This window comes from Anarhichas minor, unplaced genomic scaffold (assembly GCF_050575085.1).
Source record: "Anarhichas minor isolate MPS153535 unplaced genomic scaffold, ASM5057508v1 ptg000041l, whole genome shotgun sequence".
Classification (NCBI taxonomy): Eukaryota; Metazoa; Chordata; class Actinopteri; order Perciformes; family Anarhichadidae; genus Anarhichas; species Anarhichas minor.
In genome coordinates this window covers 5619296-5634138 of record NW_027466487.1, presented here as the reverse complement: position 1 = coordinate 5634138, position 14843 = coordinate 5619296, and the positions used below count along the sequence as shown (strand labels likewise).

Genomic DNA, 14843 nt, shown 5'->3' with positions numbered 1-14843 from the left:
AGAGAAAAGTGGGTGAGTAGTAAACAGAGAGTGTATGTGTGTGATGTGGCTGCAGCAAAAGCCTGACCATGTGGCAAAAGGCTTAGACTTTCAGGTAGAGAGAGCAGCCGCTGGTATCTGTGTGTGGTATTGCGTGCAGTTTGCTCCTGTACCTTGGTGAAAAAAAAACAGCTTTCATTTGTTTTCTGACCTCAAACCCCCCACCTCTTCCCTCCCTTCCCTATTTGTCACTGTCTCATTTTCTCCCTCCCTTATGAAGAAAGAAAGGGGGGAGGGGGGGAAACGGGGCAGATTGGGGAGGAGGGGTGGATGAAGCGTTGGAAAGAAGAAAAAAATAGGGACGACTCATCTTCGTGATTTAATTTGAACCGAAATGCCAGAGAGCCACGCAATCTCTCCAGTGACAGAGCACTGGGAGGGGCAAGGCCCCGGACGCACATACAAACACGTAGAAGCAAAGAAAAGCACGTACACATACCCAAAGACATATGCATTCGCACACACACACACACACACACACACACACACACACACACACACACACACACACAGCAAACACACAATGGAGGAGTAGTGTGTGAAACATGGGGAGGGCAAAAAGACTACAGTAAGAAGTCGACAGTCTGCTGGTTTGACACTGAGGGGAAATAAGCGGCCGAGTGGATATTGAGTTGGGGAGATGAAAGGAAGAATATGAAGCAGAGACCTAGTGGCTCTGGGACTGTGAAGGGCAAAGGGAGGAAAGATTAAAAGAAAGAGAGAGAGGCAGAGACAAAGAAGCAGAGGGGCTGCCTGTCGGTACATTAAAAGAATGGAGAGACGGCAAGAAGAAGCAGGAGGAGAGCGCAGAACAAGAGCCTCAAGCACAAGAAAAGATGGGATGTGAAAAGAAAAGTGAGGAAAGGGTTAAAAAAAGAACACACACACACACACACACACACACACACACACACACACACAACCTCCCTTTTTCTCTCCCCCTCTTTTGGTCTGTCTTTCTACGTCTCTCAGCTTGATGCCCCAGGTCAAATAACCATATCTCCATCTCAGAACCACTTCTCATCCAGGGACCATAAAAAAAGAACTCATGCAAATGCTCTACTTGCTGAAAGCACACACACACAGACACATACTACCCCACTACCCCCCCCCCCCCCCCCCCCCCCACACACACACACACACACACATCCAATGGATGGTCTCCTATTAGCAGCTGCCATCATGGTTCACGAATTCCTAACACACATGGGGCCCTAATTAATCAAACATCATGTACAATTACGGAGGCCAGGCTGGGGTGATAATGACAGCGCATACAGTTAAACTATAGTGTAAGGTGAGATAAAAGGCTCCATGCGAGTGTGCATGCTCGCCAGATGTTGCTTTGAGACCACTGTACTTTCATCTGGTACTTTTTGAGCTGCCAACATGTGAAACTCTGGCGGTAGCTGGTCGCAATTGTCTGCCAAAACTAGCGTGTATAAATGTAGCGTTAAGAGTTATGACTTGTTTTCATTTCACGCACTGTATGATATACTCTAAATTTATACATCAGATGTTTTGCACATAGGATAAGAATAATATTGTTCTGTACTGGTCGGGTAAATGGCATAGCATAGGAATTTCCTCCACAGAAACAAGTACAAGTTCTGTGCTCCAGTTTCTCACATGTAGTTTGACTGATAATCTCAAAGATGATGACAATAAAGAGAATGTGTGTGTGTGTGTGTGTGTGTGTGTGTGTGTGTGTGTGTGTGTGTGTGTGTGTGTGTGTGTGTGTGTGTGTGTGTAATTATGAGCCATATTAGAACTGAGCCACAATCACTCACACATGAACGAACTTAACTGACCCGGGAGCTGACCCTAGCACAGTCACGCAAGCACACGCTCACACACACACACACACATATAGCCCCACACACACATATTTACACAGCTCAAGGCGATGCGGCAACCTTAAATAAAAAGCAACTCAAAAATGGGAGATCTATGGTTCAATCACTGCAATCTCATCACAGATGAAAACACACAGTACAGACTAATAGAAAAAAAAAAGCATTTTATCCCTCAAGGATTTCTTGAAGGGAAGGTGAGACCTTGCTCATTCTCAGGCTGTGTGTGCCAAAAGCTCCACCAATCAACGTCAGATGCCAGACATCCTGCGAGATAATGACCCCGGCCTTATCCCTTAACCAACGTTTATCCTTATTCCTGATCTGAGATCTGTAACTTTCTGCAAACTGTAATTGTCTGCAGCAATGACATGTCCACAACAAAAATAGCAGAGACTGTTTAGTGGAGGCCTGCTGTTTATTCCTGCTGTTTATTTGAATCATTGCAATCAGTGCAGCCTTGAAAAATGTGCCAGCAAGCAAAACGACACGACAGTAGTCACGTTTGATTTTGATGTGTGGATGTCTGTCTCTATCGTAAAGAGACTTTTAAGAGCTTGGATGTGTAAGCTTGAATCAACACATCTACAGAGCAGAGGATAGAGATCTTGGCATAAATGTTATTTTTGAAAAACCCAGCTTGGAAATTGATATGTAATTTAGTTATAATATCAGTTCAGATTGATTAAGATGCACAGACGTGGTTATTCTTCATCGACAAGTCTTTTTTTTTCTGATTATACCCATCACTAAATTGTCATAATTACAGGACCGGCACTAACCTAATAAATAGGGCTGTCCTAGGATGAAATAAATTCTTTGTGGACTAATAGTCACACAATTTTGTCGACAGATGTGTAAAACTGAGTTTCTCCACAAAGAACCACACAACAGCACCACTTTAAATCTTGTGTTAACCAGAGATGCATTAACAAAACGACTAAAGACCGATTAGTTGACTAATCGGCTAAGAGGAGGCAGCCCTGCTAATAAACAAACAATTCAAGTCAAACCTCTGATGGTTCTAGCAGCTTAAATGTGACACTTTGCCGCTTTCCTTTGTCTTAAATTATCGTAAACTGAATATATTTTTAACCGGTAGTCAGAAAAAAAATTTGAGTACATCACCTTAGGCTCCAGGAATTGGTGATGCGAATGTCTCCCTATTTCTGATTAATAAATAAATTGATTAATCAAGAAAATGATCATCAGATTATGTTGACTGTTTACCTCTGCATCAGTTACCTAACAGGACCGTTTTTGTAAAATAATGTGAAATGTATTCTTGTGTTTAATCCCTCATTAGAGTCACAACACAAAGCCCAACAAAGAATGTGATTATAAGAGCACACTTAAAACGTAACCATGTGTAACATGTGCGCAACACATTTGATTGGCCCCCAACATGACTGCTTTAATGCTTCCAACAGCTGGAGAGCACTAGAGAAAGCGAGGTCTGCTTACCCCCGTGTCTGGATAGGTGGTCCAGCCCAGCTCGGAGGTAGACTCTGTTGTGTCCAGCAGCATCACTGACAGGAAAGGAAGCAGAGACAAGGACAAAGTGTGAGAAAAAGAACAGACAAACAAGTACAGCTTTCCATTTAATGCTATTGATTGCTGCTCAAGAGTTTAAACCAGAACAGAGTGAGTGTTAAAACTAAAGAGCTAAAATTTGGATCTGCTCCAGCAATGCTGAAGTTGAGACAGACTTTGTGAAGTCCTGTTTTTAGGGTTAACAGTCGTTTAACCTTTTACTGGTCTGAGGAACAAGTCCAGGTTGATTCTCTCCCCCATGCCATAAAAGCAGGGAGCGCTCCAGCTGTGTGCACCTGTCAAACCTAATAACCGATTCTGAGCGACGATGCAGTTTGGCACAATGTTCTGGTGTTTAAAAGAATGTAACTGATTGACCTGATGGGGCACCGTGATGAAAGGTCACATTTTCCAACTTTAAAAGGCCATAACAGTTACTGTCACTTTTTGTTGAAACTTAGCAAGCTGATGCTTCTTGTGTCCCAGAGGGAACCATCGTGTTAGGTATTAACAGACATTTGCTCATTTCCAGTGATTTAGAGGGAAAGCACGAGAATAGACATTTTCATGTTGGAGTGTATTTTCCCATAATTTGCTTTTAGGTTTAAGTGCTTTAAAAAGCAAGCTGGCATAAAGATCACACACACACACACACACACACACACACACCAAGTGACTTTAATGCTGAGTGCTGCGTGCTGACACATGGCAGCTTCCCACACAAAACTGAAGCCCTTGAATTTTCCATTAGTATTCCAAAACCGTGGTGTTCCTTCAGTCTGGCAAAGTCTGTGCTCGGTTCTCTGTTGAGGAGCCGCCGATTGAACGCAAGCCAGCGTTTCTCATGCACACAGAGGTGGCAAATGCAAACGACTTCAGGTTCGGATGCTCGCACAGATGGAGTTAATGGACAAAAGTATGCAGTGCCGGATTTCATCAAGCACAACACTAATCACGTAAAGGGCTGTTGAGACACACGCACACGCCATCCGCCTTTGTTTACAAATAAATAATTCTTCTCATTGTTGTCATACAATTTTCATGCCATCATTTCCGTTTGACATCACATAATCTTCCACCGGAGACGAAGAAGGATTTATTTCTCTCTGTGAAAAGCAGACAAAGAGCGACAGGAAAGTATTATCTACATAATCATCACGCACACACAGGATGGGATTTGAAAAGGTACCCTGTCTCGCCACAAAGCCAGTGATTCACTGAGATAGCTACATTTTTTTTATTTCTCAGGTTTGCAGGCTCGCGCACTCACACTGAATCCCTCTGTCTTCTCAATAAATCAAACAAAAAACAAGAAACTGATATCTTTTGTGGCTTATGACATAAATTCACCCCCACCCATCTGTTCTCTGACCGTGCTGTAAACTGATTTTTTTTTCTACGGATTACACTCACAGATGGAGACCCTGCAAGACCCTGCAAGTCTGTCCTCCAATCCTTCATTTCCCTTCTTTCTTTTTTTTCCCTTTTACAAGCCTCCAGTCTGTCTATCTGTTTTCACCCACTGGCTTGTCTTGATGTCAATCTTTCTAAATTCACACATTTTCCATGCAGGATCCCTCCAGGATTGTGGAGTGATATGAATTGTATCAAGAAAAGTACACAAATGGACTGTGACAGGTAAGGATTACATGCAGCCACGGGCATTGAAATAAATAGTTTTTAGTGCTTATGTCTGGACAGCTTGGCGGCTGGAGTCGTAGAGCCGATCAGGACAAAATCAGCAACAAGGAGAAGACTAAATCCACAAAGCCAGGATGTTTAAATGTTTTCACAACAATGGTGATTTCCATTAGTGGCACACTTTTCCTGTTTTATTTGCTACATCTGTAACAGAATGGTACGCTTGGTTGCCAGTTAATTAGGTACACCTATAGCTAAAACGAATGCAGTCTAATACAACAGTCCTAATGTTAGAGAGGTGATGATTCAACTTCATGATCATTTTCATGATCTTTCATTTGTCAAAAATAGTCAATTATTTGTATATGTACAAACATATGCATTAAACGCATATCATGCATTCTGACCTCATTAAGCACAATCCTATTTATATCAGACAAGGACACACACACACAAATGCTGCCAACGTGTCATTCCAAATTCAATTAACCCTGAGCTTCGGGGCAGAGTCATGCATAACTAATACACAGCAAACTATTTTGACATTAATATTTATGCCTCTACTATTTAGCTTCTTGTCGTGAGGCCTTGGGGACCCCAGGTCCTCACGTTGTTCCGCTCTTTCTGAGGAAAACCTGACCTGTACATGAGGATTACATGGAGCAATGTTCAAAGAGCTTCATGCGTGTCTCATTGCGTGACATTAGTATGTTGAATAATTCACCTCTACATCCTAAGATAAGCGTTGAGTGCTGTGTTAGACACACCTCTCAAGGATTAGCTTGAGCTGAGGCCTCATGACCGGCTCTTGTGTGTGTGTGTGTGTGTGTGTGTGTGTGTGTGTGTGTGTGTGTGTGTGTGCGCGACAAAGTTGAACAAAAGAGAGGGACAATTTCTACCAGGTCCACTGGGCAGTAAAAGCCCCTTTATTTAACTCTCAGAGAACTGCGCTACAGCATCTCTGTTATTGGTCCATCTGAGGGCCAAGACACTCAAAGTTTGTCCCTGACAGTTTGGAGAAGTGCTGAGTCTGCAATCTGGACCTGAGTGCTGTGTTAATGCACGCTGTCTCTCACGTCTCCCTGCTCCACTCTGGTCTTTTATTCACTCCTCGCCATACCTTTCCCCCCCTTTTCTACCTCCATCTTGTCCCCTTGTCCCTTTCATCTCTCTCTGCATGTGTGTATTATTCATCTAAAAAGTGACAGCAGGGTAGGCATCTCTGTACGTAATAAGGAGATAGGCTATGCTCCATTATTGATGTCAGATCTGCTGTTTTGTTTCAGAATGCTTTGATACTGGAAGAGAGAAAAAGAGGAGACAAAAGAATGAAAAAGGCAGGATTATGAGACAGGAATGAGAAGAGGATGAGAGGATTGTGTTTCTGCATTTGAATGTGCTTCTTTCATGCTTTACCCCTCTCTCTCCGTGTGTGGCGTTGGTGTAAAAGCTCTTTTCTATTGTGCAGAGGTGTCCTGCATTAGTTCACGACTGTCCCCCCTGCCGCTGGAGTGTTCACTTCAGCTAAGTGACCCTCTCTCCATCCCATCTCTCTTTGCCCAACACTTTGCCTCTCTGTGTGGCCATGCATGCACCGACACTCTCCAGCGCCAAGTGTAGTGCTGTTGTTCATGTCACGCCTCTCTGACGGTGGATGTATGCTACATTACCGCACACTTTCCAGGCAATAGAGCCCCCCCTGAATTCCAGCAAAGAACTTCGGTGTAAATATTAACACGGACTAGAGGGCTGTGAGTGTGTAAAATACCTTAACACCAGAGTAAATGTACCTGCAAAGTGTACACAGAGTCGCGGAGCTCACAGGTAACAGCAAGCTACAGGAACACACACACATTTCCACCAAAAATTCCCGCAATGGCTGCAAGCGTTCTCAGCAGCGGTCAGATCAGATCGTGTTTTGTCTTTTGTCCACTCATCCACCCATCTCCACCCATTCTATACACGCTCCAGATGCTCCGCACCCACAGACAGTCAGTCAAGGACAAGGCCTCCACCAAACCATCATTACAAACAACCACAAAGAGAGCGTGATACGCCAAGACAGAGAGGGAGCAGGAGGGTGGAGTGTGGAGGAGTGAGGAAAGAGGGGGATTAACCCGATTCCAGAAATAAGCATGCACACGTCAAAGGGAGTTTTCAAAAGATCTCTGAATGAAATGCTGAATGAAAGTGCAGCTGCAACAAACAGCACTTAAGCCAGGTAAGATGACAGGGCAACGCCTGCAATGTGTCGCTGAACAGGCAGCAACAGGCACAGGCAGGGGCGTCGTTAGGCCCATTTTAGGGGGGCTGAAGCCCCCCTAAAATGTTCTTCAGCCCCCCCAAATAATTTGGCATTATTGGCTTTAAAAAAAAATAATAATAATAATAATTTTATTTTGGTGATGTCATTAAATTAAACTATTGTTTCTCACATGGACAAGTTATTTATAACTCTAACATGCTACATATGTGCGTGCGTTCTGGTTTGTATGTTTTCTCCCCCTTCAAATTACAATCCAATAGCCTAACATCATACTGAACGATATAAAGTTGACGCTGTCAGGTCCATTCTCCATCCATTGTGTGCGGTCCCTTTAAGAATTAGGATTTGGGAGTGATGCGGATATTCTTTATTTGAGAAAAGTTCATATTTGTGTTGTCAAATTTCACTATGACCGTCAAATTCTGTCTCTTGTGTTATCATATACTGAATGCAAGCAAAACTACAGAGCAAAATCACACTCTTTCTGATTGAACCAATCTATGAACTGTCTGAAACAATGGATATCCGCGGCCCCAAATGGGCCCCAAAACAAATTGTGCGCAAACATGCCACTCCCCTTGGGGCTAAGCCCCCCCTTTCTTTCAATCCTAGAAACGCCCCTGGGCACAGGCAGGAGAACATTTAACCAAAACTGACTCTCATGCTTGATTACAAGACGTTTGCAAAAATAAGACAGGTAAGGTTACCATCTTACCAGGAACTACATCTTAAAGGAACAGTTTGACAGTTTGGAAAATATGCTTATTCACTCTCGTACCATGGGTCAGGGCAGGGTTATATTAGAAAGGAACTAGTTCATATTACGTGTTGTCTGACCACGTTGTTCCCAACGGCTACCCTCAAAGGCGGACTGCAAAGTCACAGAGGGGCACCCTCTAAAACTCACAAAATATTGTTTGTTTTAATCCGTACAAAAACAGAAATATAACAATGACCATTTTTGGATTTATGGCTCGTCATGTGCCTGAGTATTTCTTGATTAAACAAATTATATACATGTTAATTAGTGAGCCTTAAAGGTGCAGATAGGCAGATTTTGTTATATGAGCCAGGCTATTTGTGTTCTTCTGTTTCCAGCCTTTATGCTAAGCTAAGTTGTGGTACCATATTTACCATATAGACATTGGAGCGTGTAATCAAATCAATCTTCTCATCTAACTCTCTGCAAGTAAGTCTACTTCCCAAAATACTGTCAAACCATTGTTTAAACCTGTTCAGGTATATTCCTAGACTTCACTCTCCTCTTTTTTGATCAGAGGACATTTCATTTTAAAACAGTTTAGACTAATTGCGTTGTGTATTTTAGGCCTAGGAATGCATGGATTTGTCAAGAACGAAGCCAAATTAATTGAGACCCAATAAACACAAAACTCCTCAACAGTGTTACAGCAGAGAAGTTTGCACCTATGAGCGTAATTTGTGCAAAGTGGAAACATAAACTATAAATATAAAAGGAAAATACAAAAGTTTCTCCTCAACAGCACTGAGATCCTACTTATCAGAAACAGAACCTGCTACAAACATATTTCCATCACCATCTCCACCCTCAACAGCCACTAAGGAGAAGGAATGTAAATCTGAGAGGAGATCACTTTACTGTCATCTCATTGTGTCATTTGTGAATAGTGAAGCCTTCAACAATCAAACTTTGCTCTCGTGCTGCTTAGTCGAAAGCCAACATGCAAACTGCCAAGTGCAGCTCTAATGTGAAATCCAAAACGCCAAACTACATTCCTCTGTCGCAGCAGTCCATACCACACATTCATCTTTCAATTACATTTTTGGCTCTAATTCGTTGCCCGTCCACACAGGCGCATATTATCTATGACACTATCTGCGCCGACACTGACTGACTCAAAGCAGAGAGTCTTGGCTCGCAGCCGCCTGACGGCTTCAACCTCTCATAACTCAAATGGCAGTTATGTGATTCATTTGAGGAATTACGGAGCTCTCAACAGCTACAGAAAATGATGTTGCTTTTAAAAATGACATGCTAAAAATAAAGCCGGGTCACAGTGTAGTGCTGCAGTGTCAATGATGGGGATGCTGCTTCCTCCACTTCAACACCAACATGTGGTTTCTCTCTTTCTGCAGCTCGGTGCACATGCAGGCAAGAGGGACTCGAAGAGAGCTTTTTAGGGCTGTTAGTGGCATCCGCCCTGCTGCACTCCCACTGTGACAAGCACGCCCTTTAGTTTCTTATCTCCAATTCATCGTGTCCGGAAAAAGTGTCTCACTACACCCAGGATAAAGGATCGTAATCTGCCTAATTAATATCCAGTTAAAGCCAGAAGGAAAGTGACAGCAGGAAAGATGGCCCACTTGACCTTAAAGTGAGAACGTCAACATGGCTGAAAGTATACACAGCCTGGTGTCTTTTTTTCATTTCTGTACGGTGGGTGGGGGTCACCAGTGGTGGAAAATCCTTTAATTCATTTGAAGTTCCAGTGCTACAATGTAAAAATACTCCAATATAAGTGATAAGTGTAATCAGTGAGTCCGGCATTCAAAAATCTAACTTAAATGTACAAAGCTGACAGGTTGATTTTTTAACAGTAAAATGTCCAGCTTCGCATGCATCTTGGCCACAATACTTAATGTAATTAAAAAGATCAAAATGATTTGTTTGTGTTACATGTATTTTATAAAATACTGGCGGCCAATGTAACACTACCGTTATCAGATCTGTTAAAACTTCCAAATATGGATCTCATTATCGGCCACTTTTAGTTGGACTAAGGGTAATGTTATATCAATAAAACTGATGCATCAATGCCCAAGTAGCAGTTCTGCAAAACACGCTTGTATTCATTTTTTAGACTTTTATCTGGTCTTTGGGTTTTTTGTGTGTGAAATATTGTGTTGTTTTTACCTCTTTAGGCCAAAAACAGCTATTTAAGTGAAACCATCTGAGAAGTTGAGCTAGAGGGGAAATGGAAATGCCAATAACTCATGAATACCTAAAACATGTCAAGGGGCCCCAGGACACCACTGGTGTTGGGCAGTAACATTATTGGCTTCAATAAAATTATTACTTTTTCCAGTAATTGGTAGTATAGGGGATTCAAAATTTGAAAATCAGCAAATCTATTACAGTTACTTATGTCAGTAAAGGTTTGGGAGTTGGTAGCTTGGCGCAGGAGCAGATGTGTCTGAAGGTGGTAAGCTTCTACCAAAAGAGGTGAAACATGACCGGTACTTCCAAAGTCGTCTTCTACAGATGTTATGTGTTCTACTTTCAGCAGCCACCTAACCCTAATTTAGCTTGAAAGGTAGAAGATCCGAGTTTTGGGAGCATTTCGATTGCCTCTCAACGGCCCTCAACATGTCAACGGCGACTCAAAGGTAACCAGAAGGAGGGTGCTACGCTTCTGCGACGACGCTCTCAGCCGGGACGTCATTATCAGCTCTATAACCGCCGTAGGAGAGCGGTGCAACGACGTGGTTGGGCCATAAGCTAAGCATTGGGGCACGCTCACGTGCACTAAAAGCAGCCCGGCTGTGTAAACCAGGAAACAAGAAGCTTGGTTAACTTAACAACACACACACAGAGGGAGAGCGAGTTCATTCTCAGCTCAGGTAGACATTACTACTCTATATCTTTAAATGTAGTATTTGTCTGCTGCTATATTAATATTCACAATGTTAAATACAGCTCATGCCCCCCCCCCCCCCCCCCCCCCCTCCTGAAATGCAGAGGAGCAATGTTACAAGTCGAAAATATTGTAAAAGTGAAATACTCAAAAGGTTACATAATGACTTGAATATTTACCTATACTTTCCACCACTGCAGATAACACCTGCATTTTTTTTTTTCACTTGATTGGATTTAATTAGAATTTTTTTACAGAGAAAGTAATTTTTGCATTTTAATCAGTTTAGTTACTGATTTAAACATTTAGTCTACAGCTTGTGCAGCCTGTTGCCTTTTGGCAAAATCAGACTCAATACCCTTTTTCAGTGTATGACAGAAGTTCTATTAATGATTGAAGGTTAATTTCAGGATATGCTCAGTGAGCATCACCACTCATCCATGATGGGAAGAGCTTGAGGGGCATCAGGTGTGCTTCCTGCACAGACCCCCCCCCCCCCCCCTTCAGTGCGGTGTGTTAATCCAATGTGAACAGTGAACACGCAATCCTCGATACAGATCCAACAATTTAGAGGCCAGCCATGTGGCTTCTCAACAGTACCTCACATCAACAATGCATGTGGGCGAACGTGTCAACACTTACACAGTCAGCTAGCGAGAGTGATAAATCAAACACCCTGTCACTCACACTCTGCAGTTTGTCTGCATGCAAAGAGGCAGAAAACTAGCTTTCATACTCTTCCCCGCAAGAATTTAAGGCTTAAAATGACACTTCCTTATGATTTGTGGTGTGAAAGTATACAAGAATAGGGGTTGTTATGGTACACAGACATACTTCATAAGCATTAGACAGACAATAAACAATAGAAAGACAGACAGTCCAGACAGACACGTCATTTACTGCAATCAAACCCGAGGCAGACTCCAAATCCTCCCTTCGTGACATAACTATATGGTTCAATTTATGTGGATTTGTATGGACGTCCATGCTATTGGGTTAATACTGTATTATGAAGAGCTCTATTTCAATTACACAAACAGTCAGTCAGTAGGCCAGTAACGCTGTGCAGCCTCTCTCCCGCTCTATCATTCTGTCTCATCTTAGTCCAGGCCATCTGTTACAAACACAAATCTGTGGCATGAGGCCGACGTATAAGTTACCTCTGTTAAAGACTATTACTGACACACACCTCGCAGTAAACTAAAGCCGATGGGAGATGAGCGTGAACAGGTGCAGCTCTTTCCAACATGCAGCCAGATTCTTTGAAAGTAATTTGTGTGCTGCCTGCTGAAACCAAGGAGCTGAAGTTATGTATGGGAAGCACCTATAACAACACACACACACATATGTACAAATGTATACACACATACATTTAAAGGCAGCTTGAGTCATCAAATTAATATCAGGTTAGCAGCTTTTCCAGACAGTCTCTTAGTCTCTCTTTTGATTACGGACTGACTCACTCACTCCACTCACTTTTGCACTCTTTAAGATCTCCAAAATGTCCAAGTAGCCTATACAGACAAAGTGTGTGGAGTTAAGAGCGGAGCACATTCGCTGAGGAGACTGGAGACGAGGGGGCCACACTGATAAGAGTGCCTTAGAGGGGGCAGGGTTCTCCGGCTGTCACATACGCGAGACCACGAGTGACACAGGGGTTAATATGTGAAAGAGAAATGGGTGATGCAACTTATTTTGCATTTGTCTCCCGCCTCATTTCCATATTCTTTTGTTGCGGGAGCTTGATTGGCCCCGGCACGCACCTGGCACATCCGTGCCAACAAAGTACTATCTGATTTGCTGCCAGTGGCACTCGCAAGCATCTGCATACATATGCATATCCACACATATGCACTCAGACACAGCACACAAAATGAACGCACGCCGGACTGTGTGAGCAGGGGGGGAGGGAGGGGGTAATTATTCAGGGGGTCCCAAGCTGGATGTGAGGCCCCAGGAATTGAGAATCAATCAGACTTTCTTGTGTTGTTGCGCCCCTACTTGCCACAGTTTCACACATCCTCAAAGTGGCCAACATTCCCAGAGAGCCACATTCTTAGAGAGCTATTACAGACGCATACCAAGTCTCCATCCTTCACTTGTAGGCTCATTATGAGCACATGATGGGAGTGCTGTGGAAACTCTCCTTCCCGCTATACTCTCGTAAACACGCGCAAGGCAACAATGAATTTAAGACCAAGTAAAAGTTTAGTTCTTACCTTCCTCAGCTGAATTGGGCTGAAAAAACAGACAGAGAGAAAGAAAGACACTCCACATCTCCACTACAGAATGACACTGACAGAGAGAGAGGGAGGGAGAGAGCATGAAAGAAGGAGATAGAGTGAGTATGTGTGACAGAGCTAGGGAGGGAGAGGGAGAGGGGGGTGAGAGAGGGGGTGGAGTCTGTTTGCTCCCTTTATCTGAGAGAGGGAGAGAGAGAGAGAGCAAGGGAGGATAGGGGGGTGGATGGGTGAGGGAAGGAGAAAGATATTTACAGAGCAGCACATACAATAAGTACACTGCCAATAGAGGAAGTAAACAAAACACTGTTGTCAGAGAGACGGGGTGGGAGGAGGAAAGTGGGAGAGGTTTTTTTATTTTTTTATTTGAGAGAAACAAAGACAGAGAGAGAAAGCAAGGCAGAGTCAACAAGAGAGACTGACAGAGGGAAAAGGAGGTGGACAAATTAATAAACAAGTTTGTTTGGTCTCTAAAACAACTGTCTAGACACATCTAACGACATCAGTTCCAGCTCTCCTCAAAATGCCGAGCACAAATTTCAGCGAGGCCGGCTGGCAGACTGTGGCATCCCTCACATGTCTCGACGTTGTGCTAACTTGCATTTTTCAAGCTGTGGCATGTGAGATTGTCCAACTTCTTTTCCCTTTTTTTGCTTGATCTCTCTCAGTTCTACCTTTTTATGGAAAATGAATATAATTAAGACACATTTTTGGATGCTCTTCATCCTCCCTCTTCCTAACACCCCCCTCTCAGACACACTCGTCGCCTCACAGGATTGCTCATCCAGACAGTATCTAGACACGCACTCACACACACACACACACACACACACTCACACACACACACACATGCATGCAAACACACGCAGCTGAACACCCCTCCGGCTCACGCACGCCACCCGCTGGTCAGACCGCAGTACTGCAGCTTGTTGATGGGCTTTCATGCCCCAGTTCACTGCATTGAGTGAGACTTCAGTAGACTCTTGCAGGGAGATGTTGCCTATTGGCTTGACACGGTTAGATGGCCCCATTCCCAGCCAGCCGGGGGCCCTGTACCCAGGGCTCTTTGCTCCGAGAGGTAAAGTGAAGAGGGAGATGGATCACGGTGCTTCAGTCATTAAGCAGGGAATTAAAACTTCTTAATTTGTTTTCAAAAATCACTAGTGCCAGCTTCTCAAATGATATTATTTTCTGCTTCTCTTGGTCTTCAGTGACAGTAAAAAAGATTTTAAGAGGTGCTCTGGCAACTTGTGACCAAATTATAAACCGTTGGGAGAAAATGAATCTGTAATCTAAGCGATAAGAAAATAATTGTTAGCTGCAGCGCTGATGTTCTTTTGGTCTCCTTCCTAAAAAAACGCTTGCAACTGCACTCATAAAAGAAAAAGCAAAGACCTGTAATTTCAGAAGAATGTTTCCTTCAGAGCTGCAATGTTAAAGGACATTTTCAGGGGAATTCCTCTTTGAGGTTACATTTCTCTTGCGTCTCTACGTGTGTGTTCTTCTGGTTTGGCTTTTGAAACCGTGTGACCCAAGAGGGAATCTGACCTCATAACTCCTCCTCACGCATGCGCTCCTGAAACGTCATCCCAACCGTGAATGCATCTTTTTAAACCCAACTGTTCAGCAGCAGCAGACAAAGAGAGAAACTGAAGTC

At 43.3% G+C, this 14843-nt stretch overlaps 1 protein-coding gene across 1 annotated transcript in view; it reads right to left on the bottom strand.

Moving 5' to 3' along the window:
* Window positions 1-13271, bottom strand: part of ephb6 (eph receptor B6) — a 33937-nt gene extending 20666 nt beyond the window's left edge. The window contains exons 1-2 of the mRNA XM_076109493.1: window positions 13166-13271; window positions 3357-3421 (exon numbers count right to left, since the gene is read on the bottom strand). Coding sequence (XP_075965608.1) covers window positions 3357-3421; window positions 13166-13271 — 171 coding nt within the window. The remainder of the gene's footprint in view (window positions 1-3356; window positions 3422-13165) is intronic.
* Window positions 13272-14843: the final 1572 nt, after the last annotated feature.